Below are 17,930 nucleotides of genomic sequence, written 5' to 3'. Positions count from 1 at the left end.
GCCCCGCAAAAAAAGGGGGAACGGATCCGGATGGGCAGAGCGGGCGGCGGCGCTTGGTCAGTTTCAGCGCCGCCCGCCTTCCCCCTGGTCACTTTCACCTCGCGGGTCACTTTCCCTCCCGGCAGAAAGTCCACCCGCCGCCCGCCCCCGCGCCGCTCAGCCCGGCCAGAGACGCCTCCGGGCGACCCTTGCCCACCCCCGCCCCCAACCCTGCCTGGGGAGGGTGTGAGCAGAGCGGGTGAGCGGAAAGAGCGTCGCCCCGTCTCCTAAATCACCCAGTCGGAGACGGCAGGCTCCCCCCCCCCCCGTCGGGGCGCTGCTCGGGCGGCTTCGCGGGGCGTCGGAAGGGCGGCTCCTTTGGGCGGCGGGTGGGGGGCGCCTCCGCCGTGACGTCAGAGGCAGGCTTTAAAAGGGGGCGCCTCGGCGGAGAGCCCAGACACCCGCCTCGGCACCAGCGACGGCCCCCACCCCGCTGCGCCCGCCCTCCGTCCTCCTCCTCGCGGTTTTCCTCGTCCGCCCTGCGCAGCCATGCTCACCAGCCGCCTCCAGCGCGCCCTAGCCCTGCTCGTCTCGGTCGCCCTGGCGCTCAGCTCCGCGGCCGCCGCGCCCTCCGACCCCCGTCTCCGGCAGTTCCTGCAGAAGTCCCTGGCCGCAGCGGCGGGGAAACAGGTAAGCCAGGGCCGCCCAGGAGCACCTCAGGACCCCCCCACCCCACCCCCGGGACAGACACCCGGCCGAGAAAAGCAGAGTGCGTCGGAGCCAGTGCAGAAGGCATTTCAGCCCCTCCCCCCCATCTTGGGAGAATGGGGGTCGTCGGTTCTAGAGAGCCAGGGTGGGGTTAAGAGTGGTGGCCTCTAATCTGGAGATTTGATTCCCCACTCCTCCACAGGCGGGGTGATCTGGGGCCAGTCACAGTTCTCTCAGAGCTCTCTGAGGCTCACCTCCTTCCCTGTTGTGGGGAGAGGGAGGGGAGGCGATTGTGAGCCACTCTGAAACTCCTTCGGGCAGTGAAAAGTGGGGTACAAAACCCAACTCCCTTCCTTCTCCTAAACTCTCGCCAGGTTGGTGCTGGAGGACAGCTCCGGGTCTGCTTGCTTTGGCTTGATCCGCGGCCCCTCTCTTTGGACAATGGGTCTTGGAGCCCCGCTGCCCCTGGCAGAAGCAGCCCAAAGAGTTTCTCGAAGAGGGCTTCAAGCTCAGATTCTCTTGGACCTGCCGGAGCAGAAAAGGACATAGGCGGGGCTGTGCGTGGGCGGGGACCTAGAAATGGGACGCTCAGGTTGCTATCCTAAGCAGGCTCCATAGGGACTGAGTCCCTCTGAGGCCACCTAGAAGGGTTGGAAGGGACCTCTAGGGTCATCTAGTCCAACCCCCTGCAAAATGCAGGAAATTCACCACCACTCCCACAGTGACCCCAATCCCATGCCCAGAATCCCTGGCCAGCCTGGACTGGAAGAAATTAGGATTTTACTGTACATTCTTATCCAATCAAGTTTAATGTACATGGGGTCCTCTAGGTTTTTTTTTTTTTAATGTAACTTTGTGGATTTCTCAGCCTTCTTTCCAAAGAAGCGTTCAAGAGACATGCAGGCGCACACACAAATTGACTGAGGTGGAACGATCCAAAGAGAAATTCCATGAACGGAGGCCGGAGGGGGGCGGGGTGGAAGCCCTGGGGAACTTCGTACGATAAAGGCCACCCATCATACAGCAGCGGGGAGAGAGAGTCGAAAAAGCAAACAGGAAAATTAATAATGTGCCAACAGCTTGGACAGCTTGTGATGTAGGCTACTGGTTAGCCAGACTGGATGAAACCTGAAAGAGCCAAGGAGGAAATGGGGAATCATACCCTCTCCCATAGCAGATATGCCGTCTTCCAGAGCTTCCCGGCTTCCCTGGGCAGTTTGATTCGAATTCTGATCCTAGCCTGGGCAATCTTCCCTATCCCCTCCAGCCACCTGAACATCTGGTCACTGATAATTCCACCGTGACTGTGAAACTTTCTGGGACTCTGTCCCTTTGGGATAATAGCTGTCATAGCTGAATGGAACCTCCTTGTTCAGTGGAAGTCTTGCTTTGGAGCTCCAGAGGCTGGGAACATTCCACAGGAAGGTACTAAATCAGGGGTAGTCAGACTGCGGCCCTCCAGATGTCCATGGACTACAAATCCCATGAGCCCCTGCCAGCGTTCGCTGGCAGGGGCTCATGGGAATTGTAGTCCATGGACATCTGGAGGGCCGCAGTCTGACTACCCCTTTACTAAATTGCCTCCTTTTCCAGCTTCTCCCAAACAACTGCCTCACCCTAGGGGAACCAGGGAGTCTGACTGATCTGTTGGCCTAACCCACTGGGCATCTTCTTGTAGCCACAGGTCTGCTGGACCCAAAGGCTGGCTGTAAACTAAGGCTGAGAATAAAAGGGCAGATAAATGACAGAGCCCCGGGGTGCCTCAAATGTTTTTCATTGGCATACGCTTTTGTCAGCTCAAACATTTGGTCCCTGGCTGGTGACTATTTTCAAAATGCTTTTCCTATTTGAATGTCATAAATGCACATAAGAACACATGCGAAGCTGCCATTGGGGCATCACGGTCAGGACTGTCCGCTCAGACCGGGAGCCCCTCTCCGCGGTCCCAGGCATAGCTTGCTCCCTTCCCCATTTCCCCCCTCCTTGTCTTTCAACTGAAGATGCCATGGGGATTGAACCAGGGACCATCTGCGGGCCAAGCAGAGGCTCTCCCTTTGAGCTAGATCGCCAGTTTAAATAGGTCAATGTGGTTCTAGAAAAGGATACCTGACTGATCCGATGAAAGGAAAGGCTACACTGAGCATTACAGCCGAAATACAGCCGAGTTGGAAGGGCCAGTAAAGGCTGCCTATTCCAGCTTCTGGCTTCTGTGCAGACCTGGCTCCTACCGTGTTGCTTTCACATGGCAGAAGTGGGTTTGCTTTGGATTCCAGAGACCGCTCCCTCCCTCCCCCCTCCCAGAGGCAGCGGTCATTGGGTGGTGGGAGAAGTTAGGCCCTGAGCCCTGAAAAGAGCCACCATGGGAAGAATGCGCCACACCCACCCATGGCAAATATATCTCCTTGCCAACCGAATAACGGCTTTGGAGTCCCTTGTGGGGCACACCCATGTAAGTGGCCCAATGCCATAGAGCTGGGGTTATCAACCTGTGGTCCTCCAGATGTTCATGGACTACAATTCCCAGGAGCCCCTGCCAGCGTTCGCTGGCAGGGGCTCATGGGAATTGCAGTCCATGAACATCTGGAGGACCACAGGTTGACTACCCCTGCCATAGAGAACTAGTGTGGCAAAGGGGAAAAATCATGGTAGGATAAGGGAGGCGGGACATCAGTCATCCTTCTCCCCTTGTTGAATCCTTGTGAGGGCTTGTTATGCACACTCAGCTATATTCTGCAAAACAGGCTTGGATACAAAGAAGAAGAAGAGCTGGCGTTTTTTGTTTTTTGTTTTTGCCTCTTGCTTTTTACTACCTGAAGGAGTCTCAACGAGTCTGTCAAGCACCTTTCTCTTCCCCCTCCCCACAACAGATGCCCTGTAAGGTAGGTGGGGCTGAGAGAGCTCTGAGAGAACTGTGCCTGGCCCAAGGTGGCTGAATGTGGAGTGGGGAACCAAGTCCAGTTCCCCTGATTAGAAGCGGTCCCTCTTCCCCGTTTCAAGTTGGCTCTATGCAAGTTGGTCTTAGTGGGAGAGCACCTGGTTTGCACACCGAGGGCCCCCACCTCAGTCTCCAATGTCCGCCCTTAAAAAGCATCTGGGAGCAGATGATGAGAGAGATCTCTCCCTGGGATCTCGGAGAGCTGCTGCCAGTCAGAGTAGGCAGTCCCTGGATTGACCGGGAGTCTGACTCAGTAGACAGCAGTTCTGTCCGCTCCCAAGGGCTTCCTTTGTTCCAGCAGACGGGTGGTGAAAACGTGTGGAGCAACAGAAGGGAGATCAACTGATCTTATCTGCCATTGAAAAGTTGTGTGGAATCTGTCGAATGGGCCAATGAAAAACGGATTGTGGCCAGCTTTCTCTTCCTGATAGCCAGCGGGGTCCAGGAGTTATCGGTCCATCCCGGGCCAAGGAAAGGAAAGGTTCTGGCCCAAGTCTAGGAACTGGGAACAACAGCCCGCTTAGGACCATTTGAGTCCGGGGCCTCCTTTAAGATTTTATTCGAGATGTAAGCTGTTGTGTGCACAGGCAATGAAGTGGAGGTTACCAGACCATATTTAGAAGTAGCGAGTGGATCATGGGCTAATACACGGCATAAGGAAGTCATTTAAGAGATAAAAGGGCCAGACAGGAATAACTAGCTAATTTTATAGGGCCACCATTCGTTTGAGTTCAAGCCTGGGAGTACGGGGGAATAGTCAAGGAAATTAAAATGTTGAGATGAAGGGACAGATGCATTTGCAACTGGGGACCCAGAGAGTGATTTAAAGAGAACCTCTCAGGATGCTTCTTTTGTCTCCACCACGCTCTCTTACACACTTACATCCCGAGTAAGACTTGGTTGGACCTAAAGGTGTTCCTGGACTCAAGTTTTGTCCTGCTGCTGCTTCAGACCAACCCTGCGACCCACCGGAATCATTGTAGGCCCGGGCCTTCGAGTTATCGGTCCCTGTCCTTGGTACTGAAGGGCACATCCTAGTTTCTTCATGGCAAGAAATTTATCAGCCTCTGCCGGGAAATGATGGCAGGGGCTTGTGGGAATTGTAGTCCGTGGATATCTGGAGAGCCACAGTTTGGTCACCCCTGCGTGTAGGTGGTTTCTCCTGGTCTATCTCTAGACAGCAACCCAGGATTTCCTTGGTGGTCTCCCATCCAAGCCCTAACCAGGGTCCACCTTGCTTAGCTTCCAAGATCTGTTGAGATCAGGCTAGTCTGGATCATCCAATCCAGGGCAACAGAAGGCTTGTCCTCCCTAAACCTGCCCCCTTTTAGACCCATCTCCGCCTATGGATTTCCTGACCGGGACAGAAGCTGAGTAGGTGGGCCCTGGTTGGTACCTGGATGGGAGACCCCCAAGGAAGTCCTGGGCAGGAAAATGAGGCAGGAAATGGCAAAGCAGCCAGGAAGTTTCTTGCTCTGAAAAGCCTGCTGCGTCACCCTAAGTCAGCTGCAGCTTGATGGCGAAAGAAATTCAAGCCAATGGTCATCTTCGCCTCCAGGGGCAACGGGCCCCTCGTGAGAAGCAGCGATTCCGTTTGACAATCTTGGATCTTCTGCCAGTCAGTTCCGAAGACGAACTCCCAAGTTCTCAGTTTAATTCAAACACGTAAAGGCAGAAAGAGGCCAGGACACATTCCGCACATGTCGGAAAATGCACTTTAGACGCAGGTTTTCCTGTTTTGTGCAGGAAAAGCCAGTGGCAAAGGCGCATTGAAAGTGCATGGCCCAGCATGTTCAGAATAGGTACAGGTCAAGTTGCATTGATGACCACTTCTAGCCTGCTCGAAACCCCCCCTCTCCCCCCTCATTCACTCCAATTTCATTTTTTTCTATCAATCTGTGGGAATTTTAGCATGAGTTCGGCTTCAGTAGAATTCAGCTTGAAGTCAGGATTTCACACTGTCCTTTTGTGGATGACAACCAATTTGACACCAGAGAGGTTTGCAAAATTATGCATGGGACAGAGAAGGCGGAGAAAGAAGAATGTCACTCCCATTCTCCCATCCAAGGATTCATGGCTAGAGCAGTAGGCTTGGACTAGAGAGATAGAAGTCCTTCACCCAAAGCAGGGGTAGTCAAACTGCGGCCCTCCAGATGTCCATGCTGGCAGGGGCTCATGGGAATTGTAGTCCATGGACATCTGGAGGGCCGCAGTTTGACTACCCCTGATCCACAGTATAATGAGCACATGGAATCCTCTGCCACAGCAGCACCAACAAGCACAGACAGCTTCAAGGGCTATTTGGAGAAACCTCCAGAGCAGAGGGCCATGAGTGGCTGTGAGCCCCAAGGTCTAGATGTCACACTCTGCCTGGGGCAGGGATGCTCTGTCGTCTTGGTGCTTGGAGGGAAACAGGGGGAGGGCTTCTGGAGCTATGGTCCTGCTGGTGGGTCTCCTGATGGGCGCTGGGGTTTGGCCACTGTGAGTCCCAGAGTGTTGGATGGGAGGAGCCATTGACTTGCTCCATCTTGGCTTCTCTGATGTCCTGACATCTGGGGCAGGGATGCTCTTTCTTCTTGGTGCTTGGGGGGGGGGCAACTGTGGAAGGGCCTCTGGGGTTCTGGCCCCAATGGTGGAGCTTTTGACAGGTTTTGGCCCCTGTGTGGCACAGGATTGGACTGGAGGGGCCACTGGCCTGATCCAACATGGCCTCTCTTATATTCTAACACTTCTACAAGGGGACTCCTCCAGTGTAGGGAAGGGCAACGGACCCACATGTGGGTCATCCGATCTGATGGTTGTACATTTACTGAGAGGGGCAGGTAGCAGGCAGCACCGTCATTCTGGGAAGCTGTGGCTGAGGCCAGCACGAGCAGCAAAACAGACACGCATGCACACATGTGCAAGATGTTCCACGTGAGAATGCAGGAAAAAACAAGCCAAAGGGGCCAAAGGAGCTTCATTGAAAAGCTGGTCCCCTGTTTTCCGATGGTCTTCAAATACAGACGTGCTCTTCCTCAAGGGAAAACTTAAAATCAACAAAAATAAACAGGAGCGTCGTCGGCACATTATAACATATTTTTCTTTTGCATCCGTCTTTATGCACTAGCAGCTGCATCGCCTTATATTTAAGCTAGAATAAAAATTGGCAGTTTTCGGTTTTCTGCAGTTCTCTTGCTGATTTCACAGCAAACTCCCTTTTTGGGGTGAAAAAACAACAAAATCTTACCCGATATTGCAGAATATTGTCTTCATGAATAGAGTTTTAGGATGGTTAGGGCTGATCCTGCATTGAGCAGCGGGTTGGACTAGATGGCCTGTATGGCCCCTTCCAACTCTATGATTCTGTGATTCTATCCTGCATTGAGCAGGGGGTTAGACTAGATGGCCTGTATGGCCCCTTCCAACTCTATGATTCTGTGATTCTATCCTGCATTGAGCAGCGGGTTGGACTAGATGGCCTGTATGGCCCCTTCCAACTCTATGATTCTGTGATTCTATCCTGCATTGAGCAGGGGGTTAGACTAGATGGCCTGTATGGCCCCTTCCATCTCTATGATTCTATGATTCTGATTCTATGATTCTACAAATCCTCTGTACAGAGATAGAGGTGGTAAACTTGGCTCCCTCGCCCGCAATTCATTTTCATAGCAAACAATGCGAGGTAGGTTTGGGCTAAGGGAATTCAGGCCCAGCTCAGGGTCCCCCTCCAACGTTCCATGGCAAGGTTGGGATTCGAACACAAGTCTCTCAGAACCCAGTCAGATGTTCTATCCCGGGCACCGCAGGGGCTGTCGTTGGTGCTTCAGGCTTCTGATGAAGTGGGTTCTAATAAAAGAAAGAAAAGAGCAGGGGATGGCCAAACGGTGACTCTCCTGATGTCCATGGACTACAATTCCCATGAGCCCCTGCCATTTGGCAGGGGCTCGTGGGAATTGTAGTCCATGGACATCAGGAGAGCCACTGTTTGGCCACCCCTGGAGAAAAGCTCCAGTAAAGCTCTATCCATAGGCTCTAGCTGGTTTTGCACCATTGGCCTTTTTACAATCTCCAAATGAACGTCAAGATCAGGTGTCCAGAGGAACGTCCCCTTGAACCCTGCCTGACTCAAATAAGTTTTGACGAGAGGTTTTTTTCTTCTCTCTAAAGGAACTGGCCAAGTACTTCCTAGCAGAACTCCTCTCAGAACCAAACCAGGCAGAAAATGAAGCCTTGGAGGCAGATGACGTCTCCCGCGGTGCAGACCAAGACGAGGTGCGGCTGGAGCTGGAGAGGTCGGCCAACTTGAACCCAGCTCTGGCACCCAGAGAACGGAAAGCCGGTTGCAAGAATTTCTTCTGGAAAACGTTCACATCCTGTTAGCTTTGGAGATTTCTTCCTTTCCTCCTCTGCCCCCCCCCTCTCCAGCGTCTCTCTCTCTCTCTCTCTCTCTCTCTCCTCCCCGCCCTCACCCCCCTTCACGTCAGGAGCTGAAGACTGTAAAATATAACACACTGTTAAGGTAAAATGGAAAAAAAAAACCACAAAAAGTTTTGATTTAAATTGAAGTTGTTTTAATAAAACATTCTGTTTCAATTGTACACAATTTCCTCGAGTGTGTGATTCTTGACTTCTTCACCATGAGACACCCAGCCCCACCCAACCCAACTTGGGAAACCACCCTCATGTGCTATTTTTCATTCTTTGTGGCAATAAAGTTTATGTTTCAAAGTGTCATGGTTTTTAGCTTTTCTGGTCATTGAATTTTCCTTCCTTCCTTCCTTCCTTCCTTCCTTCCTTCCTTCCTTCCTTCCTTCCTTCCTTCCTTCCTTCCTTCCTTCCTTCCTTCTGTCCGTCCGTCCGTCCTTCCTTCCCCTGCCCGGTGTTTTTAAAAACTTTGACTGTATATAGTTCATGTACTGATCCTGAACACAGACAGTCAAGTGCAGAGCACATTACTGGCATTTAAAGAACATAGCTTGGGGGCATGTGCAGAGTATTTATGGTATATTTGGAACATCTGAGAGATGTTCTGTTTATAGGATTATATTTCTGTTTATAGGATTAGCCTGGAGAGGAGGCAAGTGAGAGTCTGATAAACATCTTCAAGTACTTAAAAGGCTGCCATGTAGAGGATGGAGCAGAGTTGTTCTCTCTTGCCCTGGAGGGATGGACCAGAACCAATGGGAGGAAATTAATGCAAAAGGAATTCAGTTTAAACCTCTGGAAAAAGTTCCTGACAATTAGAGCAGTTTCTCAGTGGAACAGGCTTCCTCGGGAGGTGGTAGGTTCTCCATCTTTGGAGATTTTTAAGCAGAGGCTGGAGAGCCATGTGATGGAGAGGCTGATTCTGTGAAGGCTCAAGGGGGTGGCAGGTGACAGTGGATGAGCAATAGGGTTATGAGTGTCCTGCATAGTGCAGGGGGTTGGAACCACCTCGTCGCAGTATCAGAATAATCACCCAGACCGGCCTTATTAAGATGTACACAAAAACCCTTGGAAATTTAATAAATTAAAAAGACTCACCTTGAACAGCCAAAAGTGCTATACAGATATTCAGGATTATAATCATTTCCCATAGAATGATTTCTAGTCAGCAAGTGTCCAGCAGCAGGATTCCAGGTACACACAGGGGCTTATACTGACTAAGATAATTGGTCCCTCAAGGTCAGGAATAGTCTACTCAGACGGCAGCAGATTCCCAGGGTCTCAGGTACCGGACCTGTGCATCACCTCTCTCCTGGAGATGCCAGGGATTGAAACTGGGACCCTGAACTCCAGTACCTGTTTTGTTGGACTCCCTTAGATTGGGGACACACATCAGATAACAGGGCAATGCATTTCCAGAAAGAACCGTGAGTCAGTTCAGCTCCCATCAGCTCTCAGCCTTCAGCCCCTTCCAGCCTCAACGGATACAATCATAGAGTTGGAGGGGGCTATACAGGCCAGCTTGTCCAACTCGCTGCTCATTGGAAGACCAGCCTAGACTGTCCCTGAAACATGTTGGTCCTGCTGCTGCCTGAAGACTGCCAGTGCAGGGGAGCCCACCACATCCCAAGGCAGCCTGGTCCCACTGATGGACTGATCTGACTGTAAAATTAATCAAGCCATGGCAATCTCCAAGGTCTTTCTCGCATCTCCGTCCCAAGATTTAAAAACAGCAGCAACAGATGGTTCTGAACCATGTTGGAGCTCATCCATAGGATAGACCTGGGGGTGGGGTGGGTGGGAGAAAGACCAGGAAGAATTTTTCATAGATCATAGATCATTCTGGTCCTCACATTAGGACGTGGCTCTGAAGACTCATGTCTGGGAACGAAATCAAGCACAACAATGCTACCAAAAACCACAAAGCCTTTGTCAACATGTGTTTGGATAATGTGCTGGACATGGGGTTTCCAGGTGCCCCCAGCCCAGGGAGGAAATTGGGGGATAGGGTGGCCAGTCCCACATTGGGGAACTCCTAGAGCTATGGGGGTAGAGCCTGGTGAGGTCAGGGAGATCAGTGGGGGAGAATGTCAAGGAGTGTAGTTTGGGCTTTCAATTCTTAGGGGTAATTTTATTTTGGGGATTTTATGGATGTTGTTACCCACCATGAGCCTTCGTGGGAGTGGCAGGCTGAAATAATAAAATAAAATAAAATAAAATAAAATAAAATAAAATAAAATAAAATAAAATAAAATAAAATAAAATAAAATAAAATAAAATAAAATAAAATAAAATAAAATAAAATAAAATAAAAAAGGAGCCCCCTCCAAAACAGCCATTTTCTTTAGGGAAACTGATCTCTGCAGTCTGGAAATGAGCCGTCATTCCAGGGGATCCCCAGGCCCCACCTGGAGGCTGGCATCCCTAACTGTACGTCTATTAGCCGTAGTGGCTGAAGGGAACCTCCAGCTTCTGAATCCCAGTGCCAGGAGGCAACATCAGAGGAACTGGCTGGCCCCTGGGTGAGACAGGAAGCTGGACTAGATGGACCCCTGGTCTGATCCAGCAGGGCTCGTCGTCTCATGTTCTTGTGGGGAAAGAGCCTGAGTACATTTATTTTAGTGCACACAATTGTTAGAAGTCAGACCCCTCCTCCTGCTGAGGGATCATTTAGAACACAAAGAGCCAAAAACGTACCTCTTAATATAACCCCATTACCTTGAGTGCACTTCCTGGGCCAAAATGGACCAATATGGATACCAGCCAGGCCTCAGTCTGGGTCCCTCCCCCTCCCTCAGACCCACCCCCAGACTCCCTCTTCCCCCTCTCCTTACCTCTTGCAGCAGCACTGGCCCGGCCTGCTGTTGTGCTGCCCTGTGACTGCCCTTGCCTCTTCTGGCGTGCTTCCTGGGGCAGGACTACGGACATCCATGTTCGTACCCATTTCTGCCCCGGAGGTGCGCCAGAAGATGTGTTCCGCATCAAAAACTCTCCTGGTTCCTCCCTGCCTTTCTTAGCTAGCTCTTGTGTGCGTTTATCGTGTGCATTTTATTTTGTTTTACCCTGTTCTGAATAAAAACCCTACCGGCTCAGAAATCTGATTATTTCTGAGAGTTCTCACGGGGACAATCCTGCTACACATAGTTGGAGATCTCACCTGCCTCTTGCTGAGTCTCCAAGCCAATTGTGCCCTGAATTAAGTGGAGACTTGGGTAACACAGTGGCCTTGTAATAGCCAATCGCACAGCTCCTGGGAACTTGCTGGGAACCCCTGATGTCTGCGCAGGTGCTGTGCTTGCATCTCCGGAAGATCCTCATGGAGGGGCCTAAAACCCAGTCCTGAGCAAATGATTGCACTTCCCCTCCTCGCTTCTTCTAGGACAGGGGTAGTCAAACTGCGGCCCTCCAGATGTCCATGGACTACAATTCCCAGGAGCCCCTGCCAGCGAATGCTGGCAGGGGCTCCTGGGAATTGTAGTCCATGGACATCTGGAGGGCCACAGTTTGACTACCCCTGTTCTAGGAAATGCGTTGTATCTCTGATTGCAGAATCCAGTGACTCATAAGAGCAGGTGTGCAGGTGTGCGCGAGAGGGCATTTGCCTGCCATTCGAGGCAGGTGGAGTACATTTGTCACCCTCCATTGTGTGTGAGAGAAAGGCTCCCCAGAGAATCGAAATGGAGCGGGGGTGGGTGAGTCGGGGGTAGGGAAAGCCAAGAAGCCGCTCTTTCGTTCAGAGGGCAGCAGGCAGACCCAAAACAATCCTCTTGCCCTCGGCACAGGCTACTGCTCACACGGCACATCTGGGCCCCACTCGAGACACACCCACCCACAACAGTGTATTCCAGTCACACCTGGCTTTCTGGGAGAGCTCCTGGGCTCCTGGTAGATGACTCAGGGGAGGTGTCGAATCTGGGTGTGACTGCCGTGCTGAAGAAAAGGCAGGTGTGATACCGGGGATGCTCAGGGAGGGAATCGGGAAGCGATCTGGACATGTTCTTATCTCTGACTTCCTGTAGTGCCTCACATGCCACCCTTGCTCTCTTCCTTTGCCTCCACAAGGTTCGTGTCTCTTCTTAATCTGCACCTCTTTGCATATTTGAACTCTAACAGCAAAGGAAGCCCACTCTACAGTGTCTTCCAACAATAATTATTAAGTCCTCACTCCCTGAGGTCTCTCTGGCCTTGCCCTGGCCTCGCTGAAGCCCCAATGACACCTCAGCGACATCACAATGCCAGCCTTCTGCCAAGGGTGACCAGCTGATCAGCCAGAGCGGCAATCCCTTAGGAAGACCCCCTTCCCTCTCTCTGGGAACCATCACCTCCCTTCTGGAGGGGTAGGGTGGAAGGTGGGGGGGCCGCACAGAACATCGGAGAACACCTCGGACATATCTCCGGTTTGTGATGGAATGCGCTCGGCCAAGCAACGCGCGGAGCTGAGAGCCCTGCCCAAGGAAGGGTGAAGCCACCATGCCCTACGTGGTCCGCCCAGGTTCTAGAACTCAAGGCCGGTCAAGATGCTAGATCCTAGGAACGTGCCGGAGAAGGAACTCTCAGAAGAATCATGTGAGCTGGAAGCAGCAGCTGTCCTTCCCGCCTCCTGCCTCCAACATCTGGACAGCAGCAACTGGAAAGAACGCATCGCTTGCCTGGAGGCCTTTGAGAAGGCGCTGGAGAAGATGGAGAAGAGCCAGGTGCCCTGCCAGGCTCTGGTGAGGATGCTGGACAAAGAACCGGGATGGAACGAAACCAAGCTCCAGGTGATGCAGAAGAAGCTCCGGATCGTCACCCTCATTGCCCAGAAGGGGAATTTCTCCAAAACAGCTGCTCAATTCGTCCTGGGAAACCTGGTGGATAAGATCGGGGACGTGATCTGTGGGAACGACACCAAGGAAGCCTTGACTGCTGTAGCAGAGGCGTGTGGGCTGCCGTGGACGGCCGGAAGGGTCACCGAAGTGGCCTTTTCCCAAGACAGTCCCAGAACACATTCGGAAACCCTCAACTGGCTGGCCAGCGCCATTCAAGACTTTGGCTTTGACGGGCTGGAAGCGAAGACCTTGGTCCGTTACATGAAATCCGCCTTCGCTGCGGCACACCCTGATGTGCGGTCTTCTGCCTTCAACCTCCTAGGGGTGATGTACTTATGTGTGGGTGCTCCTCTGAGGGCTTTCTTTGAGGATGAAAAGCCGCTTCTGCTCTCCCAGATCGACGCTGAGTTCGAGAAGGCGAAAGGCAAGAGCCTGCCTGTTCCCACGCGAGGCAGAGGCCAGCTGTCCCAGGAAACTGAGAGCGAGCAGAGAGGGGGAGACGCACAGTTCTGCAGAAGGACGAATGCGGTGGACCTCAGCACGAGGATCTCCAAGGAGCTGATGCTGAAGATGCAGGACTCGAGCTGCAAGGTGCGCAGGGAAGGTCTGGAGGAGCTCTCCCGGATTCTTGGGGAGGTCAAGTTGATCCAGCCCAGTCTTGGGGACCTCCCAGTGGCCCTGAAAACTTGCTTGCAGGACTCCAATAAAGCCATTGTGAAGCAGACTCTTGTGATCCTTCAGCAGCTTGCCCGGGTTATGGGCCCAGGCATTAAGCACCATGTTGAAACTCTAGGTGCACCGCTTGTTGCAGTTTTCAGAGACAGCAAGAGCAGCGTGAGAGTCATGGCCCTCAAAACCGTGGAAGCCTGGGCCGAGCAGACGGGCATGAAGGAATGGCTGAGTGAAGTGGATCTCTCTGTGGAGCTGAAGAAGGAGAACTGTCCCCCAAAACAGGGGATCCTGGGGTGGCTGGCTGAGAAACTGCCATGTCCCAGTTCGGCCACCACCGACTTGGTCCGCTGCCTGCCTTACCTCTATTCGTCCCTGGAGGATCCTCACGAGACAACACGCACTGCAGCCCAAGAGGCCCTGCCGTTCTTCCTGCTCCATCTTGGTTTTGAGAGGATGTCTGACTCAGCTGGGAAACTCAAACCAGCTTCCAGAGATCAAGTGTTGCTGGTACTGGAGAACACCAAAGCAGTGTGGTCAGCCAAGCCCGTGACCCCCCTTGGCGACCCTCTTTCCAAGTTGCCAAGGAGCAAGCTTTGGTCCAAGCTGACTCCTCCTCAACAGTGCAATCTGGCCTCCTTCGCTGCGGAAAATGCGATCCCCACCAAGCTGCCCTTGGAGGCCAAAAAAGCCAAATCAGAAGGAACCGTCTCCAAGGCAAAGAGGATGCCGGGCATGAAGACAAAACACGGCCCGAAGGAAGACAGCGGCATGCTGGGGCCCATTTTCATGGTCGTTCCCAAAGCCAAAGAGCAACGGATGAAGGACGAGAAGGCCCTGAAGGTCCTCAGGTGGAACTTCAGCACCCCGACCAGCAAGTACGTTGAGCAGCTCAGGGCCCAGATGGGCAGCTGCCTGTCAAGTGGGCTCCAGGAGGAGCTCTTCCACTCCAACTTCCAGCACCACATCAGAGCCCTGACCATCATGACGAAGCACCTGGAGGTGGAGAAGGAGGGCGTCATCAGCTGCCTGGACCTCATCCTGAAATGGCTGACCCTGCGGCTCTTCGACACTAACACATGGGTGCTGATGAAGAGCTTGGAGTACCTCAAGAGACTCTTTCATCTGCTCGTTCGGGAGAACTACCAACTGACGGAGAGCGAGGCCTCCTCCTTCCTCCCCTACCTCCTTCTGAAAATGGGGGCGACCAAGGAGTCCATCCTCAAAGAGGTCCGGGGAATAGTGAAGCAGACCATCCTCATCTACCCAGCCTCCAAGACTTTCTGTTTCCTCCTCGAGGGAGCCCGGGGCAAGAACCCCAACCAGCGGGTGGGATGCTTGGAGGAGATGGGTTGGCTCCTGAAGGAGCGTGGCCCAGATGTCTGTCAGCCCAACCCGAGCAAAGCTCTGAAGACCATCATCAGCTTGACGGGGGATTCCAGCAATGCTGTCCACAGTGCTGCCTTGAGGGTCATCACCACGGCCAAAGATGTGTATGGGTCGGAGGCCTTCAAGAACTTGGCGGGCATATCCGAGAAGCACATGAACTTCCTGGAGGAGAGCATAAGAGAGGAGGCAGCACGGCGAGTCAAAGAAGAGAAAGCCAGCCTGCAGGTCTCCAACCTGAGCATCAGGTTGGCATCCGCAGAGGGCTGCAAACGAAGCCACGGAATCGGCGCCCACCCGGGGGATGAATGCTCCACTCTCCACCAGGAAAGGACTGAGGTGGAGAACGCTAGGAGCCCGTGTCCTGAGGAGAGTGACCACGTCCCCAGCACTATGAGCCTCGAATCTCAAGCTGGGAGAAACATCAATATGACCATCTGCCATGTAGCCAGCGGAGACGTCAGCACCAGCATTGAAGCTCTAGCAGAGATCCAAGAGCTGCTAAGGCAGGAGAATGCGGCAAAGACCATGTCCGGCCACATCAACCAGTTCTTGATAGCTGCCCTCCGGCAGCTGAAGTTCATCCAACGGCTGCACCTGACAGCCGAGGAGGAGACCGAGAAGGGGAAAGTCCTCGAGCTTTATGGCTGCGTCGTCCGCTGCATGGTCTCCGTCTTCCAGGTGGCCAACCTGGCTCAGGAAACCTCAGTCGGGGTGCTGAAGGACCTCGTGAACCTCCTGATCAACTTACTGCTGGATTCTCCAGTCAGAGGCCTTCCGGAGGGGCAGGAGGTCACCCAGTCCGTCAACCTCCTGATGACGAAGGTGCTGGAGAGATCGGACCCGACCAGAATACTCAGCTCTTTGCTGGGACTGCTGGCTGAGGGTCTGATGGCCTCCACGAGCCTCCTGGCCTTCACTGAGGTGGTGGCCAAGTGCTTGTGGAAAATGGCCAGGCTCCTGCCACAGACAATCGAGAGCATCAGTTTGGACCAGGTCCTGCTGGACGTACACCTCTTCATGAAGGCTTTTCCCGAGGAGAAACTGCAGCACTACCCAAGCCACTGCCCACACCGGGCACTGAAGGCCCTGATCCACACCCTCTGCAAGCTGAAGGGAGCAGCGATTTTGGACCACCTCCTGTTGATCCAGGACCGAGGCGAGTCTGAACTGGAGGCCTACCTGGGGACGGTGGTGAGGTCCTCAGCAGACCAAGACCGGGCAGGGAGGGAGAAGGAGCCTTCTCTGCCCGTGGGAGGCAAGGTCAACCCCGCCCTGGAAGACATTTTCAAGAAGATCAACTGCAAAGAGAGCGCCCGGGCCGGCCTGGAAGAACTCTACGGATACAAAAAGGAGCACCCCGAGGCCAACTTGGAGCCGTTCTTGAAGACCTGCTCCCTGCTCTTCCGCAGTTACGTCAAGCACGGCTTGGCGGTGATCGAGGCTGAGAGAGGAGGCAAGCAAAGCAGCTGATCTCCCGAGAGGCCGGCTTTGAGACAGGGCCGGGCTGTGTCCTTCCGGCCTTGGCCTCCCCAGCCTGGTGTTGTGGGTTTGGAGGACCCACCGTTGGGCTAACAGATTCTTCTTCCAGGACAGCAAATCATTCACGAGGTGAACAAAAGTACCCAATAAAATCAACCACCTACCTATGGCTCAGAAAGGTGTTGGTCTTTTGCTTTCGATGGGAAGGCTTGGATTTTCATTGCTCGTTCCCCCTCAGCCCCTGGCACAAGGATCTGCAGCACCAAATGCCCAGCGCTAAGCATGGAGGATGTGGTTGGCAGAGTTTAAATAGGAAACGGGACGGCTGTTTAAGAATAAATTGCTTTAGTGGGAATAGAAACAACTTTCTAAAGAGAGAGAGAGAGAGAGAGGAGACAGGAGAGAGAGTCCTAGTGGCCTAACTGATTAACTGTTCTTCTTCATCTGAAGGCCAAAAGGGAGGAAGTGTGCTCAGAAGAACAAGAAGGGGGGGGGAGGACTTGTATTGGCAGTAGCATGTGCAAAAAGGATCTAGGAGTCTTAGTAGACCATACATTGAACATGAGTCAGCAGTGTGACTCAGTGGCTTAAAAGGCAAATGGGATTTGGGGCTGCATCAAACGGAGTATCGTGTCCAGATCACGGGAGGTGATGGGACCGCTTTACTCTGCTCTGGTTTGGCCTCACTTGGAGTCAGTTTTGGGCACCCCAGTTGAAGAGGGATGTAGACAAACTGGAACGTGTCCAGAGGAGGGCAACAAAGATGGTGAGGGGTTTGGAGACCAAGACATATGAAGAAAGGCTGGGGGAGCTTGGTCTGTTTAGCCTGGAGAGGAGATGACTGAGAGAGGATCTGAGAACCATTTAAAGTATTTAAAAGGGAGGATGGAGCAGAGTTGTTCTCTCTAGCCCCAGAGGAACAGACCAGAATGAATGGGATGAAATTAATTCAAAAGAAATTCCGTCTCAACACCCAGAAGAAGTTCCTGACAGTCAGAGCGGTTCCTCAGTGGAACAGGCTTCCTCGGGAGGTGGTGGGTTCCCCATCTTTGGTGATTTTTAAACAGAGGCTGGAGAGCCATCTGACAGAGAGGCTGATTCTGGGAAGGCTCAAGGGGGTGGCAGGTGACAGGGGATAAGCGAGAGGGTTGTGAGTGTCCTGCACAGTGCAGGGGGTTAGACTAGATGACCCAGGAGGTCCTTTCCAACTCTATTATTCTATGATCCTATGATTCTAAGTCTCTAAATGTGCCAATTAGGACACAGGAAGAAATGATCTGAAAAATACTGGGAAGTTCCTCATCTGCACATCTAATCTGCTCACTGCACATCTCCCCTGATGTCCCCTGCAGGCTCTTCTTCATATGCACCCTGTAAAGGAAATAAATGAATAAAACTCTCTGGTTGAAATATTAATGCTTTTCCACGTTTCTTCCCATGCTGATCTGCCCAGTCCTTGGGAATGAGGCGACAGATCTTCCTCTCCCCTAGAAATAGGGTCATCGTGAGAAGGTTTTTCTAGAATTAGGGTGTCCTGGTCTGGGTTGGTAAACTTC

The 17,930-nt window shown here is 52.8% G+C and overlaps 1 protein-coding gene and 1 pseudogene across 1 annotated transcript; both read left to right on the top strand.

Annotated features, from left to right (window-relative positions):
- The first annotated feature begins 418 nt into the window (after positions 1–418).
- Positions 419–8,207, top strand: SST (somatostatin). Its single transcript, XM_077348025.1, has 2 exons — positions 419–669; positions 7,772–8,207. Exons 1-2 carry the CDS (start codon positions 529–531, stop codon positions 7,982–7,984), a joined length of 354 nt encoding a protein of 117 aa, XP_077204140.1. The 5' UTR covers positions 419–528; the 3' UTR covers positions 7,985–8,207.
- Positions 8,208–12,283: 4,076 nt separating this feature from the next.
- LOC143842804 (cytoskeleton-associated protein 5 pseudogene) lies at positions 12,284–16,552 on the top strand (annotated as a pseudogene).
- Positions 16,553–17,930: the final 1,378 nt, after the last annotated feature.

This window comes from Paroedura picta, chromosome 8, assembly GCF_049243985.1.
Source record: "Paroedura picta isolate Pp20150507F chromosome 8, Ppicta_v3.0, whole genome shotgun sequence".
Classification (NCBI taxonomy): domain Eukaryota; kingdom Metazoa; phylum Chordata; class Lepidosauria; order Squamata; family Gekkonidae; genus Paroedura; species Paroedura picta.
Note: the sequence above shows the minus strand (reverse complement) of the source record. Positions and strands in the feature narration are given on the sequence as shown.

Coding starts and splice junctions, on each gene's coding strand:
- SST (XM_077348025.1), top strand. CDS start 529: ATGCTCACCAGCCGCCTCCAGCGCGCCCTAGCCCTGCTCGTCTCGGTC. Junction 670..7,771: donor CCGCAGCGGCGGGGAAACAG/GTAAGCCAGGGC, acceptor TTCTCTCTAAAG/GAACTGGCCAAGTACTTCCT.